At 43.7% G+C, this 26,118-nt stretch overlaps 1 protein-coding gene across 3 annotated transcripts in view; it reads right to left on the bottom strand.

Moving 5' to 3' along the window:
• Positions 1–26,118, bottom strand: part of LOC139227826 (zinc finger protein 76-like) — a 96,083-nt gene that overhangs the window by 25,295 nt on the left and 44,670 nt on the right. For all 3 annotated transcript variants that reach the window (XM_070858895.1, XM_070858893.1, XM_070858894.1), the window contains exons 2-7: positions 23,561–23,646; positions 21,600–21,680; positions 15,733–15,813; positions 11,367–11,566; positions 8,778–8,852; positions 8,049–8,165 (exon numbers count right to left, since the gene is read on the bottom strand). In XM_070858895.1, coding sequence (XP_070714996.1) covers positions 8,049–8,165; positions 8,778–8,852; positions 11,367–11,566; positions 15,733–15,813; positions 21,600–21,680; positions 23,561–23,636 — 630 coding nt within the window. In that variant the 5' untranslated portion in view covers positions 23,637–23,646. The remainder of the gene's footprint in view (positions 1–8,048; positions 8,166–8,777; positions 8,853–11,366; positions 11,567–15,732; positions 15,814–21,599; positions 21,681–23,560; positions 23,647–26,118) is intronic.

Genomic DNA, 26,118 nt, shown 5'->3' with positions numbered 1-26,118 from the left:
AAACCAAAACTACACGCAGTATTCCAGGTGTGGCCTCATCAATATCCTGTACAGCTGTAACAAGACTTCCCTGCTTTTATACTCCATCCCCTTTGCAATAAAGGGCAAGGTTCCATTGGCCTTCCTGATCACTTGCTGTACATGCATACTATCCTTTTGTGTTTCATGCACAAATACCCCCAGGTCCCGCTGTACTGCAGCACTTTGCAATCTTTCACCATTTTAATAATAACTTGTTCTTTGATTTTTTTCTACCAAAGTGCATGACCTCACACTTTCCAACATTATACTCCATCTGCCAAATTCTTGCCCACTCACTTAGCCTGTCTATGTCCTCCTGCAGCCTCTTTATGTCCTCCTCACACATTGCCCTTACTCCCATCTTTGTATCGTCAGCAAACTTGACTATGTTACACTCAGTCCCCTCTTCCAAGCCGTTAATATAGATTATTAACAGTTGGGGTCCCAACACTGATCCCTGCGGCACCCCACTCGTTACTGATTGCCAACCAGAGAACCATTTATCCCGACTCTGTGTTTCTGTTTGTCAGCCAATCTTCTATCCATGCTAATATATTACCCCCAGCCCTGTGAACTTTTATCTTGTGTAGTAATCTTTTGTGTGGCACCTTGTCAAGTGCCTTCTGGAAGTCCAAATACACCACATACACTGGTTCCCCTTTATCCATCCTGTTTGTTATATCCTCAAAGAATTCCAGCAAATTTGTCAAACAGGACTTCTCCTTCATATATCCATGCTGACTTTGCCTGACCAAATTTTGCTTTTCCAAATGTCCTGTTACTGCTTCTTTAATAATGGACTCCAACATTTTCCCAACCACAGATGTTAGGCTAACTGGTCTATAGTTTTCTGCTTAGAAGCAATATATTTCATATGTCTCTGGGATGAGGCGTTGAGACGAAACACAACTCCGTGGGTACATGCCTACATAAACCCTGTAAAGAATATAGAATCAGTCTATTATCTCTCTATGGGAAAAAAGTTTTTTATTCCCAGGTTCTGCAAGGAAGCTTTTAAAGGACCTTATCTGTCTACTTAATTTAATATCTGGTTTGTCTATTTAATTTTTCATGAACTGGCTCGAAGCTACTGATTTTTTTGGATCGATTTCAATACCTCATTTTCACTGCTTGTGAATAAATCCGTTGAATACTTTGGTGGGGGGGGGGGGGGGCAATTAGTCTGGAGTGAGAGAGTGAGTTGAGAGCCCTTTCTACACCCTGCCCGATTCTCTTTTCCGTTGACCAATTTTACTCCCTCTAGCTTCTTGTCAGGTGTCAGGTGTGATCAACATGGAGTGCGGTGAAAGTCTGCGTGATATCCAGTAACAATACAAAAGTTCAATGTTTGGTTTTTAGGGTGCGAGGACTGGCATATGGAAACAGGGGCGCAAAAAAACGAATTCTGGAATGATTTTAAATCACGATAGTACAGACTCCTTAAAAATGATGATGCCAGCCCCCCTGAGTAAATGTTCGAGCTGGTGTGGGGCTAAGCCTTACAGAATAAAAGGGTCACAGGTTTAATCTGACCACTCGGCACTCCCTGGCTCTCATGGGATGAATGGCTGCTTGAATAGAGTAGGTAGGGTAGCAGTTGCCCACGACACCACACTGCAACATAAGTCATTGCCCTTAGAAGAGGAGCAAAACTGGAAAATTGGCGGGGGGGGGGGGGGGGAACTTTAGCCCAGATATTGTTCCACAGGCAGTGTCGCTATCCAAAACTTGACCCAAGTGATCACCTTCTTAAAAGAAAAACTTCTTGGAATGTGGGCTTCGCAGGCAAGACCGGCATTTATTGCCCATTCTTAGTTGACCTGAGAAGGTGGTGGTGGGCCTTCTTCTTGAACAACTGCAGTCTGTGTGGTGAAGGTGCTCCCACTGTACTGCTGGCATGAGCTGTGATCACAAGGTCTAATTTTGTCTCCAAATATATTCACAGATAGCATGGGCTGCTGGATAATAATCGGAAGTAGGAACCTTAATTGTTTTTTCCCACATGGACACCAAGTTCAGCTGCAACAACTCACTGTATTAGTTGAGATTAGCCAACTCAGCACACAACTAGAATTGAAGCTGCATCCTTCATAGACTGCACCACACAAGACTCTCCACTTATGCACTTAGTCATCAAGGAACGCAGCAATTTAACTTATTCATGATCGATATTATATGTATAATATAGCTGTTCTTGCTGAGAGATGCTCCATATAAAATGCAGATATAAAGGGGGTGCGGATTGAGTGTGGCTGGCTAGACAGTGCAGCATCAACTCCAGCGGTTCAGTGTAAAAGTGCAAAATTGATAGGAACACAGGGCTAGATTTTCCCTAACCTCTTTTTCTGGCACCCTCACTTGAGGTGCGCCGCTTTTGTCCACCTCCAAGCGTGCCAAAAATCTTCCTCCGGATTCCGGCCACTCCCCAGCCTCTCCTTGGTCGTGGCGTAGTGTAGCCCAGTGGATTGGGGGCAGAGCCAGGTCCCGGCGCTGAAAACAGTGCCGGGACCTCTGCACATGCACGCTAGAGTCGGCGCGCGCATGTGCAGTAGCTCCTGGCAGGCCGTATCTGTAAACACGTGCTGCAGGCTGTGTTGGAGGGGCCCGAAGCATGCTGCCCCTAGCCCTGGCCGATTGGGCTCCCTCATTGGCGACCCGCTGCGGTCCCTAAGGTAGGACTTCGATTTTTTGTTTGTTATTTACTGATTGATTGATTGCTTATTACTTTGGTCTTGGTGCTTTAGGTACAGGGTTCCTTCTATTTTTTATTTGTTAATTCATTGCTTATCACTTTTTGTACTTTGTTTGGTGCTTGGTGGTGCTTTAAGTGTAGTTACTTGCGCCGATTCCTTAACTCTAGGTAAGGCTTTTCTGTGCGGACAGAAGTGACAACATATACTGGCCTAAGTTAGTTGGGAGCAACTATTTGCTGGCCAAACGCCCGAAACAGGATTAAGTGGCTGGGAACGCCCCCTTTTGAAAATAAACCTAAAAAAACCTAACTAACTCATTTACAATGGCGCAAATTAAATGGCCAGAATTGCAACTAAAAAGATAGTCCAAAAAAATCAAGTTGCTCCAAAAAAAAAGAGCAACTCCTGGGGAAATTTGGGCCCATTGGAACAGGAGTAGGCCATTCAGCCGCTCGAGTCTGTTCTGCCATTCAGTTCGATCATGGCTGATCTGTATCGTAATTCCATCTACCCACTTTGGTTCCATATCCCCTGATACCCTTACCTAAAAAAAATCGAGCAATCTCAGTTTTGAAATTTTCAATTGACTCCCAGCCAATAGTTTTTTTTTTGGGGGGAGGGGGGGAAAAGAGAGTTCCAGATTTCCACCATCCTTTGTGTGAAGAAGTGCTTCCCGACATCCCTGATGGCTGTGATTAGGAAACAAGTCATGGGTAAAACTTTTCATATTAAATTTTAATGTGTTTTTTTGTTATTGGAGGGGTATGATCTTTAAAAGGAAACTGGTCATTCCTTTAACAATTTTAAACAAAAAAGAAAACTGCTAAAAATTGTATCCGTCCGCACAGTACAATTACAGTACCTACTGCTGCCACTAGATGGTAACAACTACCTATTAGGTGCTCTTGTGGCACAACTCAAGCAAAGCACAAGTACAAACACAGTTCTGCTTCAGTTACATGCTGCTATTCTAGCCGACTGGAGGATGATTTTCATATTCCCACTGTCCTGTATACGCTGGAAAATGGGGCAGTAGACAAATGGAAATTTGAAAAAAAAAGACCCGGCCATTGGCCACCCGTGGCCCGCCTGACAATTTTTGAGCAAGCCCTAAAACAGGCACGAGCCTTAGTTAAATGCATAAATCGGGGTCCTAGGTCTCGTTAAACCCAACACAGCTTTTGTGGACCAGTGAGCGAAGGACGCTCCGTGCATACCCTTTGCCCTCCTAGTAAAAGATCCTCTCAGAATGAGTGATCACAGTATGGTTGAATTTGTAATACAGATTGAGGGTGAGGAAGTAGTGTCTCAAACGAGCATACTATGCTTAAACAAAGGGGACTACAGTGGGATGAGGGCAGGGTTTGCTAAAGTAGACTGGAAACACATACTAAACGGTGGCACAATTGAGGAACAGTGGAGGACTTTTAAGGAGCTCTTTCATAGTGCTCAACAAAAATATATTCCAGTGAAAAAGAAGGGCGGTAAGAGAAGGGATAACCAGCCGTGGATAACCAAGGAAATAAAGGAGAGTATCAAATTAAAAACCAATGCGCATAAGGTGGCCATGGTTAGTGGGAAACTAGAAGATTGGGAAAATTTTAAATGACAGCAAAGAATGACTAAGAAAGCAATAAAGAAAGGAAAGATAGATTACGAAAGTAAACTTGCGCAAAACATAAAAACAGATAGTAAAAGCTTTTACAGATATATAAAACGGAAAAGTGTGACTCATGTAAATGTTGGTCCCTTAGAAGATGAGAAGGGGGATTTAATAATGGGAAATGTGGAAATGGCTGAGACCTTAAACAATTATTTTGCTTCGGTCTTCACAATAGAAGACACAAAAACCATGCCAAAAATTGCTGGTCACAGGAATGTGGGAAAGGCGGACCTTGAGACAATCACTATCACTAGGAGGGTAGTGCTGGACAGGCTAATGGGACTCAAGGTAGACAAGTCCCCTGGTCCTGATGAAATGCATCCCAGGGTATTAAAAGAGATGGCGGAAGTTATAGCAGATGCATTCGTTATAATCTACCAAAATTCTCTGGACGTGGGGAGGTACTAGCGGATTGGAAAGCAGCTAATGTAACGCCTCTGTTTAAAAAAGGGGGCAGACAAAAGGCAGGTAACTATAGGCTGGTTAGTTTAACATCTGTAGTGGGGAAAATGCTTGAAGCTATTATTAAGGAAGAAATAGCGGGACATCTAGATAGGAATAGTAAAATCAAGCAGACACAACATGGATTCATGAGGGGGAAATCATGTTTGACTAATTTACTGGAATTCTTTGAGGATATAACGAGCATGGTGGATAGAGGTGTACCAATGGAATGTGGTGTTTTTAGATTTCCAAAAGGCATTCGATAAGGTGCCACACAAAAGGTTACTGCAGAAGATAAAGGTACGCGGAGTCAGAGGAAATGTATTAGCATGGATAAAGAATTGGCTGGCTAACAGAAAGCAGAAAGTCGGGATAAATGGGTCCTTTTCGGGTTGGAAATCGGTGGTTAGTGGTGTGCCACAGGGATCGGTGCTGGGACCACAACTGTTTACAATATACATAGATGACCTGGAAGAGGGGACAGAGTGTAGTGTAACAAAATTTGCAGATGACACAAAGATTAGTGGGAAAGCGGGTTGTGTAGAGAACACAGAGAGGTTGCAAAGAATTTAGATAGGTTAAGCGAATGGGCTAAGGTTTGGCAGATGGAATACAATGTCGGAAAGTGTGAGGTCATCCACCTTGGAAAAAAAACAGTAAAAGGGAATATTATTTGAATGGGGAGAAAGTACAACATGCTGCGGTGCAGAGGGACCTGGGGGTCCTTGTGCATGAATCCCAAAAAGTTAGTTTGCAGGTGCAGCAGGTAATCAGGAATGCGAATGGAATGTTGGCCTTCATTGCGAGAGGGATGGAGTACAAAAGCAGGGAGGTCCTGCTGCAACTGTATAGGGTCTTGGTGAGGCTGCACCTGGAGTACTGCGTGCAGTTTTGGTCACCTTACTTAAGGAAGGATATACTAGCTTTGGAGAGAGTATAGAGACGATTCACTAGGCTGATTCCGGAAATGAGGGGGTTACCTTATGATGATAGATTGACTAGACTGGGTCTGGAGTTCAGAAGGATGAGGGTGATCTTATAGAAACATTTAAAATAATGAAAGGGATAGACAAGATAGAGGCAGAGAGGTTGTTTCCACTGGTCGGGGAGACTAGAACTAGGGGGCACAGCCTCAAAATACGGGGGAGCCAATTTAAAACCGAGTTGAGAAGGAATTTCTTCTCCCAGAGGGTTGTGAATCTGTGAAATTCTCTGCCCAAGGAAGCAGTTGAGGCTAGCTCATTGAATGTATTCAAGTCACGGATAGATAGATTTTTAACCAATAAGGGAATTAAGGGTTACGGGGAGCGGGCGGGTAAGTGGAGCTGAGTCCACGGCCAGATCAGCCATGATCTTGTTGAATGGCGGAGCAGGCTCGAGGGGCTAGATGGCCTACTTCTGTTCCTAATTCTTATGTTTAAGGGACCCTTGCAAGCCACACCAAATACAGCCCCAAAAATGTTATTTTGTTTTTGTAAGGCCACGAGGGCTATAAAAATACTCCGACCCGTTACTGGCTCCTCCCCAAAGATTTCCTGCCTTCCAGCCTCCCCCCGATCATTTCTTTTGTCTTTTAATCACTCCTGCCATCCACCCTATCACAGATCTCCCCTTCTGTTCTTGCCTCCCCTCCCCACTTTTCCCGCCCTTACAACCTGTTATATCTCTAACTTTTTCCAGTTCTGATGAAGGGTCATTTACCTGAACTGTCAACTCTGTTTCTCTCCCCACAGATGCTGTCTGACCTGCTGAGTGTTTCCAGCAATTTCTGTTTTTGTCGTATAACCAAAGTTTCATGTAGCTGGACAAGTTACAACAGTATTGCCAAAATCAGGGACAGGCAGACTTAAAAAAAAAATGAATCGAAGAAAAAGAGAGAAATTTGGAAAGAACTGAAGAGGCAAAAGAAAGGAGGGGCAAGAAAATGTGAAGTTCAAGAATGAGTGCAAGAGCGAGACACAGGCAAAAGGGTGGAGATGGGAACATCCTTTGGGTCTCAGGAGTCTCTGAGAGGTTGCGATCTATTAGGAAGACTTGAAGAAAACTACACACATCAAACATTGTTAGAATTTCTATCAAATTTGATCTTAAAATATGCACTGCTGTGAATTAAAAACTAAATTTTGAAGTATATAAATCTATACAGAGTTTACCCTATTTAGGCTGCAGTCTTTTGTATTATTTTATTGCATTTTCAGTAAAAAGAAAAACAAGGAGATAATAGGATGATACCACACAAGAACATATGAGCTGGGAACAGGAGTAGGCCATTTGGTCCCTCGAGCCTGCTCCTCCATTCAATAAGAACATGGCTAGTTTTCTAACTCAACTCCACTTGCCTGCACTGTCCCCATATCCCTGGATTCCCTTAATATCCAAAAATCTATTGATCTCTGTCATAATTATACTCAACAACTGAGCCTCCACAGCTCTCAGGGGTAGAGAATGCCAAATAAATTGCTCCTCATCTCAGATAAAGAATTACTGAGCACACCAGTGAATCAAGGAAATAGCTAAAGGAAAGGAGAGAGGGGACAGATGATGTTACAATCAGACTTTCAGATAGCTGCATATTCATAGCAACTCCATTTGAAGAGTTTGAATCCTATCCGAGGGCAGTATTATTTCTTATAAACAATTTCCAATTGCAGAAGGACAGTGAGGTGTGTTATGTGAACACAGTAATGTTTCGCTGCAGCCCATGGAGATTTAGAGAGAAGGAATGCTGCAATAGATTTTGCACAGTACGAGTTTTTCTGTGCTCATGAAAGTGCGGAATGGAATACTGTTTCACTTTTTAATTGCACATAGTGCTGGCAATTAGCACTTATCAGAAATAGCAACACTCCTTCTACTCTGCTCAGCAATAAGCCTCAACACCAAACTCAGAATCCCACACTCTACTGCAACAGAGTGACATTTCCATTCCTCATGCTAGCCATTCTTATGGCCCTTCTGAATAAAACTGCTAATTAGTGTCAAATTATGGACAGTTCCATGGACAAGTAGGAGCAAGGCTGAGATTGCCCAGAATTATTTCACGCTGGATCCCATCAGGAATCAAATTCAGGTCCCAGAGGTCAAAGGACAATGTACTGATCTAGTCTCCTATACTTTATTTTTCAAATTGAAACAACATGTATGTAAGTTAATGGAGTGAAGGCTAAACACTCAAGTGCCCAAAGCACCAACATGAAACACAAAACCGTGTCAATTCAGTTATTTACTTTTAAATGATGTGCAGTGGTATACAGCCGGCCACAGCCCTCGAACCCACAGCGGAATGCCTTTTCCCCGATCTGCTGGCCCTTCGCACTGACTCGCACTTCACCGTCAATCACCAGCTATATACGAACAAGAGAGGGGAAAAATATTTTAATATGTTAACCAGAGCAAGTTGAGTGGCACTGCACGTTACTGTGTATCGGGTATGCCTCAGATAACATTCCTGCTTCAGATAATATTCACTCCTCAGCTTCAGTCCGAGGGTAAACTTCTGGACTCAGGACAGCGCTCAGATGGGACAAGTCGCCAGTGGGACGCAAACTGGAATGGTGATCTGCCCCTTACGTTTCAAATACACATCTGGCAGCTAAGCAAAACTAGTTTAGGTAAAAAGATAGAAAATCTGACATTAAATATAGTACATTTTTATATATTACTACCATAAAGCAAACTGACTTCTGAACTGCACACAAAAAGATAAGTGAAATGATACAAATCAGATAATGGACAGTCAGCAATGCTGGACATTGGAATAGTTCCATCAACAGTAACAAGCACCTCATTAACTTTTAATCACATGCTGTAAAATCAATTGCAAAATGCCACCGTTGCCACAAATGATCAGGAAATGTGTGCCAAATTCACCACATCCCAGGGACTTTTTGTATAACCCAAGGAGTCTCACACTGATCCTGTGTTGTTATGAAATTAAGAACAGAATAAAGGGATACCTGCATAGGCTTGTCCTTGCTTATATCCGTGGGCAGTACGGTAGTGCTGCTGACCCCTTCATCCTCCTCAGACACCTGAAAAAACAAATGCATACAACTACTGCCATTTCATGGAAAAATGCCTTAATTCAATTATTTTAAAACCAAATGGTACAAATATCATTTTTATCTCAATTTGCATATATTTGAAAAATACTTTGCTGATCTCCTGTGGCGTTGTTCAACGAGTCAGAGGATACGTTGTTTTATGCCATTTGGGGTACCATTGACTATTGGATAAATTAAATTTTTTTTAAATCATATCTTGGGGGATATTTACTGGTACTTTGGATTGAATTGTTTGCGAAAAGCATAAATGAATGGTCTTTATTTATTCACACCTTTAGCTATGTATTTAATTTTCATCGCTTATCACTTTTAAAGCTGAGAATACACAGCAAAATAGTGTGTTGGTGGAAATGGATATCTGATATGTAGCAACACTGGGTAGAGGGATGGGGACTAGCTAAAATTTGGCTATCTTGCACTTTGGTAGCACTGAGGTTGATCATGGGCTTTGGTGTTCCTGCAGCTTGGCAGCGCTGCGGTGGAATTGCGGAGGGTTGGCAGTCTGGAGGATTCTTGGGTTTGACATCACCATGAAGGCAGAGGGTGTGGAAGGTGCGGTATGACTTACTGGTGAAGTCCTGGTATCTGTCAGCAATGACGGGAGGGCATCCTAGTTATGCCAGCAATGACTTGGAACAGAGATCTCTGCAAACATTAAATTTGGCATTTGTGATTAGTTCTTAGAAATGTATGTGTCTATCTGGTCTCTTTTTCTCTCCACTTTGCCCTGTAGATCTTACAGTATTTAGAATGTTTGCATTTTTGAATGATCAACAAAACACAGGTGATATTCAGAGATAATTAGCAGCTTTCTATTTGCTTCCAAAATTCAACACATTTATTTTTAAGAAATCAAATTAGGCCGAGGAAAGAAACTGTCTCTCATGTCTATCTGTTTCTCTCCCTTTGTCTCATAGGCATCAACAATCAGAATGTTTGTATTTTCTAACTATCAACGAAAGACAGGTGATACACAAATCTGAGGCGGTTTGATTTTGACATTTATTTGTATTTCTTTTTGTTTAAAAAAACTCCAATTATGATGAGGAAAGACAAGCTGTCTGTGCTTATCTTTCTCTCTCTCAACAACAACTTGCATTTATATAGTGCCTTTAATGTAGTTAAAAACGTCCCAAGGCACTTCACAGAAGTATTATCGAACAAAATTTGACACCGAACCAAAAAGATATAGTAGGACAAATGATTAACAGCTTAGACGAAGAGGCAGATTTTAAGCAGCAGCTTGGAGGAGGATAGAGAGAGATGTGGAGAGGTTTAGAGGGATTCCCAGAGCATAGGGCCTAAGCAGCTGACTCTGTTTAATATCCTTTCTGAAGTTTCTCAAGTATAATTCGAACACCAACTCAATCTATAATTGGTTATTAGTAGTCTATCATGTTTTTTCTCTTTCTCTCTCACTCAGTTAAAAAAAATTAAACACAAATTTTATCTCAATAAAGCTTTTGCAATGCCTTCGAGTTTTTCTTCAAATAATTTTGAAAAACAACCAAATAAATTTTGCTGGTGACTGAGAGAAAAGCATTCTTTTGATTATTCATTTGATTAGCTTAAATACTACTGATGGATCTTGAGAAATTGTGTATACTGCATATCCTCAGAATGCAGAACCTTCCCTCAACTAGAGTCACAGTTATAAGCAAAAACCAAGTCCAAGCACAGACTTTTGAAAGAGTTTGAGGCCTTCAAGGAAATACTTTAAATGTAGGTATTTACAAGACACAGGAACGATCTAACTGCTAAATTTAATCATGTTTTTGATTTTTTAAATTTTGCTTGAAACCATATTTTGGGTGTTAGAAATTTCAGTTAGAGAAAAAGATGGCAGATGATGTTTTTTATTAAAAAAGCATTTTGATTAATTCGGTTGGATCATCAACAAACTGTGACAGTGAAAGTTGACATAGGAAATTGAATGGGAAATGTGAACCTAGAAATTTACAATGGGAAAAGTGAGATAAGATTTGACCAAAAACGTGACCACATGAAGTAAGGTTTGTAGACAGGAAATATATGCAGATATAAGATTTGTAATGTAATAATAATTGATAACCTGTGGTGCTGCATACAGGGACTGAAGACAGAGTGTAGTCTACAGGTGTATGGGAGTTAGAGGGCAGGGAATAATTGGACCAGTGCATGCAGATTCAATTCTCATTTTAAAGTCATGTATTTATTTTTATATATTTTGACAACGTTTGCCTCAGTCTAGGAAGTAGAGCATTAGAGATGGTTGTTACATTAGGAATTTCTTTGCAGTATCAGCTGAGGTGCAGGCTGATGCAAAACTAACGCACTATAATAAATATTTCTGTTCTAGGTTTTTTTTTAAAACAGCACTGTAAATCTCCCAGCTTCAGAAACACCTTTGCATGTCTGAATTGCGAATTACTTTAAGGCTGTAGGAGCAATTTTTTAATTGAATGAGCTGAAGATTGTCCCAGATCACGGACGAAAGTTTACCTTGTTGGCATAATGCTCAAGAGCACTAATGGTCTCATGGTCAACAGTGCCATCAGTTGTCGCATGTAGTGCTTCCAAGCCTGCTTCTGTCTGCACAGCCAGGATAGTGTTGGAACCCTGCATGGAGACTGGGTGGTGAATATAAGCTGTCGTACCATCCTCCAGTTGTACAGCTTGTACTGCATCTGGATCAAAGTCATCTGGGGGAAAAAATTCAACAGGTGTCACTGTCAAGGTAAAATAATAGCCAGCTTTGCAGGATTATTTTTGTACAACTATAGCAACTGCACCACAAGACTGCATGGAAACATGGCAAGCCTAAACAATTTCTAGCAAAGTCCATTATTGATGGCTATTTTTTATTTAGAGTCGCAAGTAAATGATGATGTAGCAATCTCAGTCCAATTATTTGGATAATTTCCCAACTTCAGCACTAACAGGCTTGGGATTGACATATAATTTGGCATATGGTGTTACCCCAAAGGTTCAGAGGGTTTCACAAGATACATGTCCCTAGGCTCACCATCCACTCCCCTGACATCAGCTTATGTCTTGTCCTGCATGCCCTCCACTCCACTATCAGCAGCTAGTCCTTTAGCCACTATGCTGCCATACTCTGCAACTTCTTCCCTCAGCATTAGTGCCTCATCAGCAGCCTCCCCACCTTCAAAAGCTTCCTAAAAGCTCTTTCTCTTCCTCTATTGCTCCCGCCTAACCACACTCTCCTTCCTGCTCAGTATCTACTCAGTGTCCGCTACCTCGTGAAGTGCTGCAATGCCTCCCTGTCCACAAAGGTCCTATACAAGTTGTGAGTCTTCCTTTCTTCAACAGGACTGACCCTCAAGTAGCATTTAAACTCTCAAATGTCAAGAGTGAAACATCAATATGTTGACATGCAGGTGTAATTCAAGGTTTCTATTGTTCTAAATGAGAAACCAGCATCCATCAATGATACGAAGCCTGTGGGGGTTCCACATACACTGAATATATTTTAAAAGATTGGCTCTGAAAAACCATTTGGTGTCCGCTCTCCGACTTAAGTGCCAAGGTGTACTTATCTGGGGTCACCGCTGGAAGGGAGCGCAGAGTTGGGGCAACCCCCAGCAGCAAATGCCACATATAATGTAAATGGTTGATCTGGAAAAGGGCGGAGGAAGGGGTGATGCCCCCCTCTTGCCCCCCAGAAACAAAAATAACACTTATCCCTTTGTAAAGGGGCTGCTGTAAAATATTTAAAGAATTTGAGCTCACCACTTCGGAGGTCCAAGCCTCAACCCTGGTCTGCCACCCCAGCTGGGTCCCACTTCTGCCAGGATTATCTCTACCGAAGCTAGATCAGGTCTTGATTGAGTACCAGGGTGTGGAAGCCCCAGCCTCCCAGAGTCTCTTCCCTTCGCCCCCACCCCCCAACAGGTCCTTGTAGTGGTAGGTGGACACCCCACCCTTACTAGAACAACCTAGAATCCCCGACTTGAGGCTGGGGCCCAGCAGATTTGACCCCATCTAACTTTGCACCTTACCGGCAGAGTTCCGCCGGACTGAGGGCCAGAATGTGCCTGAAAGACTGCAGATTTTGAGGCCATTGTGTTTGCAATGTCACTACACATCGTAACCAAAAAAATTCTTCCTCCAGGGTTGACAATCCTGCCTTTCTGTTTACCGACAAGTCTCTGCAGTTGTGTACTTTCACTTCCGTGCACATGATTTCATTTGTGCTGCTTCAGCAAGTGTGAGAAATATATTCTTTCAAAATGAAATCAACATAGAAACATGCACATTACCTCAATCACAGTTGCTGCTGTAATGCCACATTAAGAGTTACTGCCACCAACACTATAACTGGAATCAATCTATCTACTTAAAGTTCTTGCATCAGCACATATGGGAAAGAGACCATCATATGAAAGAGCAAAGTCTCAAATATCATATTCGTTAAAAACGAATATTATTAAATGAATGGCACTGATTGCTTCAAACATAAAGAACGCACATTTATATAGTGCATTTCACGAGCTCAGAATGTCTCAGTACTTCACTGCCAATTAAGTGCTTTTGAATTGTAGGCACTGTCGTAATATAGGGAAACAACCAATAAACAAGCGCTGCAAAATCTATCAATCAAACTGTTTTAATTGCTTTCAGAGGACATCCTGGTTTCTCACTGACTTCAGGATAACTTATATATTTGAACAGTATAATCATTTTAAGCATACAGTTTCCTTCCATGGTAGAATTTGTTGCCACCCACAACTATGTGAAAAGTAACTTAAAAAGCAATGAAAGTCTGCTTAGGATTACTGAAGTTAGAACGAGCTCTTTGTTAAGACACTGATGAGTTAATACCAGATACTTGGACAGCATTTGTAGTTGCATTAAGTGAGCTCCAGTTGGAAAAGAGGGTGCTGGTAAGAGGGCAGGTTGTAGGAAGGTGTAGGGTTCGGAGCCCAGGTTGGTAGGCTCGAGCCTGTACCATGACTAACGAGAATATGAAACCAAGATGCAGGAAGGAGCCCAAACGCCAATCAGAATGCTAGAATCAGGTTGGGGCAAGTGAGCCCAAGACCAACCCATGAATAGAAAGGAAACCGAGTGGGTAGGCTGCAGCCTGAAATCAAAATTGAGTAGCTGCATATGGGTTTGGGCAGGTATGGGGAGCAAAACCTGACTGCCTTGAATATTAGTGGGGAGAATTTAAAAATTGTGTTAAATAAACAAAATGGTGGGTAGAGTTGGGCAGACCATGCGCTGTACCACCTAGTGGCAGGAGGCCTGCAATTACAGCCAAATGATGACATAGCCGTCACAAAATGTTGACACAAGATTTTTCTGTCATAAATGTTAACATAACAAGCGCAACTCAAAAATTGTGATATGGGAAGTAAAGAAAGACTTGGATTTATATTGCGCCTTTCATGACCACCGGACGTCTCAAAGCGCTTTACAGTCAATTAAGTACTTTTGGAATGTAGTCACTGTTATAATGTGGGAAACACGGCAGCCAATTTGCACACAAGCAAGCTCCCAAACAGCAATGTGATAATCACCAGATAATCTGTTTTTTTTGTTATGTTGATCGAAGGATAAATATTGGACAGGTCATCAGGAATAAGTCCTCTGCTCTTCTTTGGAATAGTGCCATGGGATCTTTTACATCCACTTGAGCGAGCAGACGGGGCCTCAGTTTCATGTCTCAACTGAAAGATGACACCTCCGACAATGCAGCACTCCCTCAGTACTGCACTGGAGTGTCAGCCTACATATATGTGCTCAAGTCCCTGGAGTGGGACTTGAACCCACACCTTCTGACTCAAGAGGTAAGAGTGCTACCCACTGAGCCACAGCTGCCACCTAAGGGAATAGGTATAGCTGATTACTAAGTACAGAAGGTGCTTGGGACTATTGGAGACAAGTGATATATATTCAGGGCCAGTTAGAACTTTCAGGCCTCACAGAAAATGGCCTTATCGTTATAAGATCACACCTCTGCTAATGATCCAGCAAAGTGTAATTTAATGGATGAAACAATTCTATTATATATAAACTAATAGTTTTATTTCCCAAACAATTAACTATAGATTAGGTGAAAAGTTTGGTGCGTTAATTTTCCAAGTGTTATTTCTCCAAGGTGAGCATTATCACACAGCAGCATGTGACATACCGAGCACCAGCTCCACAATGACACCCGAGATCATGCTGAATATTCTGGTGAAAAGGATCTGTTAAGAGAGTTGTAATTACAGCAATTAAATCAGCCTTTTCACCATTTCTTTCTCTGTAAATATAATTACAGCAAGATGCAAAAACTATTTAATATGCATAAAATATTCACCTTTATATTGACCAAACCTACCAGTTCTGATGAAAGGTCATCGAACTGAAACATTAACACCGTTTCTCTATCCACAGATGCTGCCTGACCTGCTAACTTTTCTCCAGCATTTTCTGTTTTTATTTTTGTTGTATCATGCTTGTTTGATTTCCTAAACTAAATGATCAAAATCCTGTCTAATGTCAGATATGATAGGACAGCACAGCAGAGCACAGCAAATAATTTTTCATGAATGAAATGCCAAAACAACAGAAAACAATCTCAATGCAGTACTTAATGAATCAATCTTTCAGTGCTTAGTGTTTCACTCTGAGAAATAATAGACCAAATAGAGAACCTTCAATTATTTATCTAATGTAACTGAAATAAGTGCTGATTATTAACTACAATAGGATGTCATTAAATCCATCCATTAAAGTCTCCAATTCTGTCATTACATAATTGATACTGGATATCTGCTTCTGCTCCAGCTCCAGCTTGATGCTGTCCTGCATAGAAATAAGATTTGAAAATGCACATTATGAGAGTCCCAGCTACCTTTAGGTGTGTGATGGATATATGCAGTGCTGCCATCTTCAAGCTGTACTGCCTGGCCATCTTCAAAAGGCAGCGAGTCACCTGTAGATTTAAATACATGACAATGTTTGAAATGCAGGAACAAAATAAGGACTTGAAGCTTAGTTTCAAAAGTGCACACTAAGCACTTTCAAGTTTTTTCTAACCTCATTAAAGTGGTTTTCTCCCCCGAGATTCTCCTCCTCCCCCAGCCCCGCCACTGAAAGATTGGGCAAATAGCTAGTTCCCTCCAGTTTTTCCAGTGATGTTCTGGAACAAACAACTAAGTGAATCACAAAAGCAGTCAAGCACATTTAGCTATTGATTATCCTTCCCTCTATTTAGGGTGGCCACTGTTCAACTGACTAACTAATCAGGAGATACATTTTGATGCCCTAGTCCCTATTAAAATGATTACTCTCTCCCACCCTTACCATTCACCCTGGTATAGCCCTCATCTCCGCTCTCTCAAGTCAAAAGGGCATAGACTTGAACGGATGTGGCAGATAACTGGTTTAGCCATTCAACGCCAGATCTGGTTCGAACACATAAAACACTATTGGTTCTTACTCTTGTCTACAAAAACTGCTCACTATTGCAGGATCATTTTGGATTTCAAAAATAACCCCAGGCTACTATTCTCTATTGCTAACCGTCTCCTTTAACCCCTCTCCCCTGTCTCCACCACACTCACCTCCAAAAACAAGTGTGAGGAGCTCATAGACTTCTTTGTCTCAAAGATTGAGACCATCCGATCAGCTGCCTCTGTGAGTTTCCTTCCTTCCCCTAGCCCACAGGGCCAAACTTCATCTGAGGCTCTCACCTGCCCTAGCCCTAAACGCATATCTTTTTCCACTTACTCTTTGATCTCCCCTCTTAATCTCTCCAAACTCATGTTAATCCATGAGACCTACTTCCTGCTCTCTTGACCTTATTCCCACTAAACTACTGACCACCCAACTTCCTTTTTTGGCTCCCATGTTAGCCAACATTGTTAACGGCTCTCTGTCCTCAGGTACTGTTCCCCTCTCCTTCAAATCTGCTGTCATCACCACTCTCCTCAAAAAAACAACCTTTGACCCCACTTTGCTTGCTAGCTATTGCCCCATCTCCAACCTCCCTTTCCTGTCAAAAGTACTTGAACGTGTTGTTGCCTCCCAAATCCGTGATCATCTTTCCATGAATTCAATGTTTGAATCCCTTCAATCTGGCTTTCGCCCCTGCCACAATACTGAAATTGCTCTCATCAAAGTCACAAATGACATCCTTTGTGACTGTGACAAAGGTAACTATCCCTCCTCGTCCTCCTGGACTTGTCTGTAGCCTTTGACACAGCTGACCACTCCATGGGGCCAAGTTTCGGCCTGAGTTGCTCCTGTTTTTTTGAAGCAACTGGTTTAGAATGGAGTATCTTAGAAATTGCAATTCTCTGCATTTCGGTTGCTCCAGTTCTAGTCAGTTAGAACAGTTTCAGTTTGGAACAGATTTTTTTTTTCAAAAGGGGGCGTGTCCGGCCACTTGCGCCCGTTTTGAAAGTTTAGGCAAACTAACTTAGAATGGAGTAAGTGTAGATTTTTGTACGCTCAGAAAAACCTTGTCTACACTTAGAAAATCAGGCGTAGGTTACAAATCAGGCGTAGGGAATGGGGGGGGTTTAAAGGGAAGTTTACAAACATTAAACACTTCAGTTTTACAAATACAGAGCCATCATCAATAATAAATGACAAATACATCAATAAATCAACCAATAAATCAATCAAAAAAAATTAATAAAAAATAAAAAAAATAAAAAAATCAATAAATAAAACATTTTCTACTTACCGACTGCAGGACCGGGAGTCCTCCAACAGCGTGCTGGGACGGCCCCCCAGTGTGTCTCTGTCAGTGTCTCTATCTCTCTGTCTGTGTGTGTGTCTCTCACTCTCTGTCTGTCAGTGTCTGTGTTTCTGACAGCGAGGGGAGGGGGAAACATAGAAACATAGAAAATAGGTGCAGGAGTAGGCCATTCGGCCCTTCTATCCTGCACCGCCATTCAATGAGTTCATGGCTGAACATGGGAGAAGGGGGGTGGGGAGAAGGGGGGTGGGGAGAAGGGGGGTGGGGAGGGAGGAAGGAGGAAGGAGGTAGAGGGGGGTGGGGTGGGAGGAGGAGGGAGGTAGAGGGGTGGAGGGGGGGAGGAGGAGGAGGGTGGTAGAGGGGGGGAGGAGGAGGGAGGAGGAAGAGAGGGGAGGTGGAGGGAGGAGGAGGAGAGGGGAGGGGGAGGGAGGAGGGGGGACGGGGAGGGGGAGGGGGGAGGAGAGGGGAGGGGGAGGGGGGAGGAGAGGGGAGGGGGAGGGAGGAGAGGGGGAGGGAGGAAGAGGAGGGAGGAGGAGGAGCGGGAGGGAAGAGGAGAGGGAGGGAGGAGGAGAGGGAGGGAGGAGGGAGGGAGGAGGAGAGGGAGGGGGAGAGAGGGAGGGGAGAGAGGGAGCGGAGAGGGGGAGGGGAGGGGGGGAGGGGAGAGGGGGAGGGGAGAGGGGAGGGGAGGGGAGAGGGGGAGGGGAGAGGGGAGAGAGGGGGAGGGGGAGAGGAGAAGGGGGAGGGGAGGGGAAGGGGGAGGGGAGGGGAGGGGAAGAGGGGAGAGGGGAGGAAGGAAGAAGAGGGGAGGAAGAAAGAAGAGGGGAGGAAGGAAGGAAGAAGAGGGGAGGGAGGAAGGAAGAAGAGGGGAGGGAGAGAAGGAGGCTGAATGGCCGGGCCCAAGACTTCGGGCTGGATTTACAGGTAGGTGGCGTCGGGTCTAGGGTCCCGGGGGGGGGGGTCGCGGAGATCGGGGGGGGTTGCTGAGATCAGGGGGGGGTCGCGGAGATCGCGGGGGGGGGTCGTGGAGATCGGGGGGGGGGGTGGTCGCAGAGATCGGGGGGGGGGGTCGCAGAGATCGGGGGGGGGGTCGCAGAGATCGGGGGGGGGTCGCAGAGATCGGGGGGGTGGTCGCAGAGATCGGGGGGGTGAAAGAGTCGCGGAGGTCAGAGGGGGGAGAGAGTCGCGGAGGATGGGTCGCCGGGGGGGAGCGGAGGTCGGGTCGCCGGGGGGGGGGGGGGGGGGGGGGGGAAAGAGAGGGGGAGCGGAGATCGGGTCGCCGGGGGGGGGGGGGAAAACGGATGTCGGGTCGCCGGTGGGGGGGGGAGCGGAGGTCGAGTCGCCAGGGGGGTGGTGGGGGAGAGTTGCGGGAGCGAGTTGAGGGAGCGGAGGTCGGGTCGCCGGGACGGGGTAGGGAGAGCGGGGGTCGGTCCAGTCCGGTCCGGGGAGCGGGAGTCAAGTCGGGTCGGGTGAGGCCATTCGGCTAGGGCTAGGGGCTGCGTGCTTCGGGCCCCTCCCACAGTTTTGGGCGCCTGGAGCTACTGCACATGCGCGCCCACTGTGGCGCGCATGTGCAGAGGTTCCGGCACTGTTTTCAGCGCAGGGACGTGGCTCCGCACCCCCACAGCTCATGCTGCGCCGCGCCCAGCTCCAGAGGACCTGCAGGAAGCCAGAGAATAGGTGAGTTTTTTTTAGCCACACTTTGTGGCGCAAAAAACGGGCGTCCAGGTCCGGGCTGTGCCGTTTTAGGCGCGGCCCAAAACTTGGGCCCCATCCTTTTCCAACGTCTCTCCACCAATGTCCAGCCAGGTGGGACTGCACTCACATGGTTCATTCTTATCTATCTAATCGTAGCCTGAAAATCTCCAGCAATGGCTTCTCTTCCCACTCCCGCATCATTACCTCTGGTGTCCACCAAGGATCTGTCCTTGGCCCCCTCTTATTTCTCATCTATATGCTGCCCCTTGACGATATCCGAAAACACGGAATCAGTTTCCACGTGTATGCAGACGACACCCAGCTCTACCTCTCCATCAATTCTGTCGCCCCCTGCTTCGTATCTAAATTGTCAGATTGCTTGTCCGACATCCAGTACTAGATGTGTAGAAATTTTCTCCAATTAAATATTGGGAAGACCGAAGCCATTATCTTTGATCCCCGCCACAAACTGTGTTCCCTAACCACTGACTCCATCTCTCTCGCTAGCATCAATCTGAGGGTGAACAAGACTGTTCGCAACCTAGGCGTCATATTTGACCCTGAAATGAGTTTCCAGCCACATATCCGCGGCATAACTAAAACCGGCTTTTTCCACCTCTGTAACATTGCCTGCCTCCGCCCCGCCTCAGCTCTTCTACTGCTGAAACCTTCATTCATGCCTTTGTTACCTCTAGACTTGACGAATCCAACTCACTCCTGGCCGGCCTTCCACATTCCACATGACGTAAACTTGAAGTCATCCAAAACTCAGCAGCCCGTGTACTAACCCGCACCAAGTCACGATCACCCATCACCCCTGTGCTTTCTGACCTACGCTGGCTCCCAGTTTAACAACGCCTCGATTTCAAAACTCTCATCCTTGTTTACAAATCACTCCGTGGCCTTGCCCCTCCCCATCTCTGTAATCTGTTTTCAGCCACACAATCCCACAAGATGTCTGCACTCCTCAAATTCTGGCCTCTTATTATAACATCCCTATTATAACTGCTCAACCATTGGTGGACGTGCCTTCAGTCAACTGGGCCTTAAGCTCTGGAACTCCCTCCCTAAACCTCTACGCCTCTCTACCTCTCTTTCCTCCTTTAAGACGCTCGTTAAAACCTACCTCTTTCAACAAACTTTTGATCATCTGCCTTAATTTCTTCTGTGGTTCAGTATCAAATTTATCTGTAACACTGTTATAAAGCGCCTTGGGACGTTTTACTACATTAAAGGTGCTATATTAATAAAATTTATTATTATATTGCTTATCTGTTAAAGCTTGGTGGCGTAAGAGCAGACCAATGTGATGGTGCCCTGGATATACACCATAGCAGGATTTAAATACACTTAGGACGAATGGAGAGATGTGATAGGGTGTATAAAAATAATAAGTTTGTTTTTCTTGCTTTACACCATCCCCAATATAATACACCATCTGCTTGCTAAAAAAAAGTCCTAATTACGACAACTCTAGCATTAACTGTATGGTGCTTCTGTGTATTCAGCAAGATATGTGTAATGCTGCTGTTAAAATTCAAGGACTTGAGGTTTAATTTTTTTATTATCTCACCATCGCACTTTATTGGAACTGCAGATTAAATCTAGTTAAGTTTTGTGACTTTTGTTTAAAAAAAACATTTTCTTCAGATTTGTCCACAGGTCTTTCCTTACCGTACAACACCCACGGACAAAAGGGTGGGTTGAACGGATGCTGATTACAACGCCTCTTGTCAATGGAATTCTATAGCCAGCTGGTAGGAGCTGCAATACAGTCTCTCAGATTGCTCTCCCTAGGTCTTACCCTTTCTATAGTGAGGTGTCTGCTCTCTAGTCAGCACCTCCCTATAACAAAGTGGCTGGGATTAAAATTCAGCAGCATAGGAGATCATACATACATGCCTGCTTGCATCACATTGTTTATTGATACTTCAAATATCTTCATCTTTGTACTTCTTTTGTAACACACTACCCTTTCAGGAGGTTTCATCAATGTGCTACTTATATATAAAAGCAGTCCCATTTTGTGGGGATAATCTTGGTTGACCTCTCTCTGTTGCGTCAAACACTATTAGGCTCCAGAATAAAAACCTGATCTCAGTAACTTATTAAAAGCAATGGAAACATATTAGCAATTACTTCAGGCAGAAGGAGGACAATGACAGATTGATACAATCCCACTGAAAACACAAAGGTGCCTAATAAGGTAGCCTTTACTGTGTAGAAAATACAACTGTACTCTTCCATATCAGGCTGACTCTCACCCAGTGGACATACGTTTAGCATAAATGGAAGTTCTGTCTATAATTACCAGTTACCTTTTTGCACTGTAACTTGTTGGATGTAGGCTGTCGTACCATCTTCCAGCTGAATAGTTTGTCCCTCAACCAACTTTGCATCTGTTAAATATATTCAGAAATCAACACATTGTAAGGATTAAAAAAGAGAAATAATGCACTTATAACACATTCATCGTAAACACTAATGTATTGAAATTGGATTATGCAATATTCATGCTAAACATGTTCATATAAACTTGCTCTGCCTGCTATTTTAAGAAATGGGTTAACATCTATTTTTTTTTTAAAAAGGTGAAATCATTTGATATGGCTGTGTTAATACATTTATTGTTAATATTGCACAGTGCAATTTTTACTCCTAAAAGTGTATCGAATATATTACAGATTACATACACACTATGACATATATTGGACTGTGGTCATTTGATTTGATTTTTTGGTTTGATGTCTACCTCCAGGATCTAACTCCAAATCCATGTAATATGAAATAAGCATAACAATCCTGTAAGTTTTTCATCTGTATGGATTTAAGCAAAGATTATGCTACAGGGCAACAGTATTTTGTTATACTAAAAGTGGAATTTGGAATTTGCAATTCACCAGAATGGACAAAATAGTGGCTTCCAAATCAGAATTGCATACAACAGATCTGGGGATACAAGAATTCCCTACACAACAAACATATTTAATGTTAATAATTAGTTTATAGCAGGAATTAATTTGACCTCATCGTTAAAAGTCTAATTTATCATGGCACTGGACAAAATATTTTAAAAATCCATCAATTTCAGCTTACATTCCCCAATCTAATGCAAATTTTAAAATAATGAGACACATTTTACATTAAAAGTTGCAAAGAAGTACTGTCTCATAGAAGATACAATAGGGAAAAGGTATGTGGAAACATTCCAGCCAATAATATGTTTATTTTCTCTTATTCTGAGAGATTGATTACAGAATTTTCTTTTGGTTTAATCATTTTCTACATCCCAGTTACCATGGAAACTAAAAGTATGTAAATGTTATTACATTTAATAAACAATAAATACATTATTAAACAATAGCTGCAGATGTTGGAACTCAGTGTGTGCTGCTGGGAGATGTAATTAACTGAATCAACAGTGTGGCAGTGTGATGACTCCAGTCCACCTCTTCACCCATTCTACAGCATTCAACATGGCAGATCTTGCAAAATGTGATCCCGTACTTACTGTAGGAGAGCAGGATTCAAATAAAGGAGCTGCAGAAGATGATTTTTTGTTTAAGTCATGCTACTTGCTATAACAACTCTGTTTAAATGTTGGGATGGGACTGTTCCTTTCATATTAGAATTAGACTTTTCATGTGGATGGGCACGCATACAGGTAGAAGAATTCACTAAATATATTCAAAAAGGAGTTAGATGTAGTCCTTACTACTAGGGGGATCAAGGGGTATGGCGAGAAAGCAGGAATGGGGTACTGAAGTTGCATGTTCAGCCATGAACTCATTGAATGGCGGTGCAGGCTAGAAGGCCGAATAGCCTACTCCTGCACCTATTTTCTATGTTTCTATGTTTCTAAGATTTTAATTAAAGGACATTTGACTAATTTCCCCATTTTCATCGGTTTATTTTTCTTCAGAAGAAATGGCACAACTTAAATGTAATCAACATATGCACTTTGGAAAATATATATCCAGTATATGAATGTTGATTCCCCAATATTTTTCACACCTCCACCCCGGTTTGGCTACCTTGGCCATGCGCATCTTATGAATGGTTAAGCCATTTCTGATCTCTATCTATCACACTCTTTAGCCGGGGATGAATCCCCATCTGATTCACTCCGCTCTGGAGAGATACCTGGTTCTCTGCTCAGTGCCTTCCACGAAGGACTGATATTAACAATTTAGGTGAGTGAGAAATCGAATGTCCATCCCAATACATCATAGTGCTACATGTTTGACTGCTGTAATTTAATTCATCAGTGGGTGCTCACCTTTCAGTGTATGTTGGATGTAGGCTGTCGAGCCATCTGTAAGGGTCACTGCCTGCAAGCTCAGACTCTCCATCATCTAGTGTAATCTACAACAATGACAAAACACGAGTAATCAATTACTACTGAATGTGAACAAGTTACATGTATATCGTGTCTTTAGCATAACAAATCATCCCAAGATTTCACACTACACCACCATGAGAAAGTAGTCAAGGCAGTTAAACTATATAAAACAATACATATGGACAAAATATAGGAATCGGAAATGTAATGCTGGTTATGATGGACATCTAGTGTTGAGGATCTGCTTGTCATCCCTCTAGATGTTCATATTCTAGATACGGTACTGCAAGAATAACATGCATTTATATTTCACACATCATAGGCAGTCCCTCGAAATTGAGGAAGACTTGCTTCCAAGCTAAAAGTGAGTTCTCAGGTGACTGTACAATCCAATACGGGAATTACAGCCTGTCATAGGTGGGACAGACAATCATTGAAGGAGAGGGTGGGTGGGGAGTCTGGTTTGCCGCAAGCTCCTTCCGCTGCCTGCGCTTGTTTTCTGCATGCTCTCGGCGACAAGACTCGAGATGCTCAACGCCCTCCCGGATACGCTTCCTCCACTTAGGGTAATTTTTGGCCAGGGATTCCCAGGTGTCGATGGGGATGTTGCACTTTATCAAGGAGGCTTTGAAGGTGTCCTTGAAACGTTTCCTCTGCCCATCTGGGGCTCGCTTGCCGCGTAAGAGTTCCGAGTAGAGCGCTTGCTTTGGGTGACTTGTGTTGGGCATGCGGACAATGTGGCCAACCCAATGGAGCTGGTCGAGTGTGGTCAATGCTTCGATGCTGGCCTGATCGACAATACTGACGTTGGTGCATCTATCCTCCCAGGGGATTTGCAGGATCTTGTGGAGACATCGTTGGTGGTATTTCTCCAGCGATTTGAAGTGTCTACTGTATATGGTCCACGTCTCTGAGCCATACAGGAGGGAGGGTATCACTACAGCCCTGTAGACCATAAGCTTGGTGCCAGATTTGAGGGCCTGGTCTTCGAACATGCTGTTCCTCAGGCGACCGAAGGCTGTGCTGGCGCACTGGAGGCGGTGTTGGACCTCGGCGTTGATGTCTACCCTTGCTGCTGATAGGTTCCAAGGTATGGAAAATGGTCCACGTTGTCCAAGGCCGCGCCGTAGATTTTGATGACCGGGGGGCAGTGCTGTGTGGCGGGGTCAGGTTGGTGGAGGACCTTTGTCTTAGATGTTTAGTGTAAGGCCCATGCTTTCATACGCCTTGGTGAACATTTATATTTCACACGTACAATACATTTAGTGCAATGAATGCTAAATAAAAATGGCACCGAACATTTAAATATGGTGTAAAGGACTTTTAAAAAAAAAATTCGTTCATGGGATGTGGGTGTCGCTGGCACGGTCAGCATTTATTGTCCATCCCTAATTGCCCTCAAGATGATGGTCAGTCGCCTTCTTGAACCGTTGCAGTCCGTATGGTTAAGGTGTTCCCACAGTGCTGTTAGGGAGGGAGTTCTAGAATTTTGACCCAGCGACAATGAAGGAACGGCGATATATTTCAGGATGGTGTGTAACTTGGAGGGGAACTAGGAGGTGATGGTGTTCCCATGCACATTTGCCCTTCTAGGTGGTAGAGGTCGCGGGTTTGGAAGGTGCTGCTGAAGAAGCCTAGACAAGTTGCTGCAGTGCATCGTGTAGATGGTACTCACTGCAGCCATACAGTACTGGTGGTGGAGGGAGTGAATGTTTAAGGTGGTGGATGGGGTGCCAATCAAGCTGGCTGCTTTGTCCTGGTTGGTGTCGAGTTTCTTCAGTGTTGTTGGAACTGCACTCATCCAAGCAAGTGCAGAGTATTCCATCACACTCCTGACTTGTGCTTGTAGATGGTGGAAAGGCTTTGTGGAGTCAGTAGGTGAGACACTCACCACAGAATACCCAGCCTCTGACCTGCTCTTGTTGCCACAGTATTTATATGGCTGGTCCATTTAAGTTTGTGGTCAATGGTGACCCCCTAGGATATTAATGGTAGGGTATTCGGCGATGGTAATGCTGCTGAATGTCATGGGGCGGTGGTTAGACTCTCGCTTGTTGGAGATAGTTATTGCCTGACACTTATCAGCACAAGCCTGAATATCGTTCAGGTCTTGCTGCATGCAGGCATGGACTGCTCCATTATCTGAGGAGTTGCGAATGGCACTGAACATTGTGCAGTCTTCAGCGAACATCCCCACTTCTGACCTTCTGATAGAGGGAAGGTCATTAATGAAGCAGCTGAAGATGGTTGGCCCCAGAACACTGCCCTGAGGAACTCCTGCAGCGATTTCCTGGGACTGTGATGATTGACCTCCAACCATCACAACTATCTTCCTTTGTGTTAGGTATGACTCCAGCCCGTGGAGAGTTTTCCCCCCCGCTTCCCATTTACTTCAGTTTTATTAGGGCTCCTTGATGCCACACTCGGTTAAATGCTCTCCCCTCTGGAATTCAGCTCTTTTGTCCATGTTTGGACCAAGGCTGTAATGAGGCTGC

The sequence above is a fragment of the Pristiophorus japonicus genome, chromosome 17 (assembly GCF_044704955.1).
Source record: "Pristiophorus japonicus isolate sPriJap1 chromosome 17, sPriJap1.hap1, whole genome shotgun sequence".
In the NCBI taxonomy this organism is placed as follows: domain Eukaryota; kingdom Metazoa; phylum Chordata; class Chondrichthyes; family Pristiophoridae; genus Pristiophorus; species Pristiophorus japonicus.
This window is presented reverse-complemented; position numbering and strand designations above follow the sequence as displayed.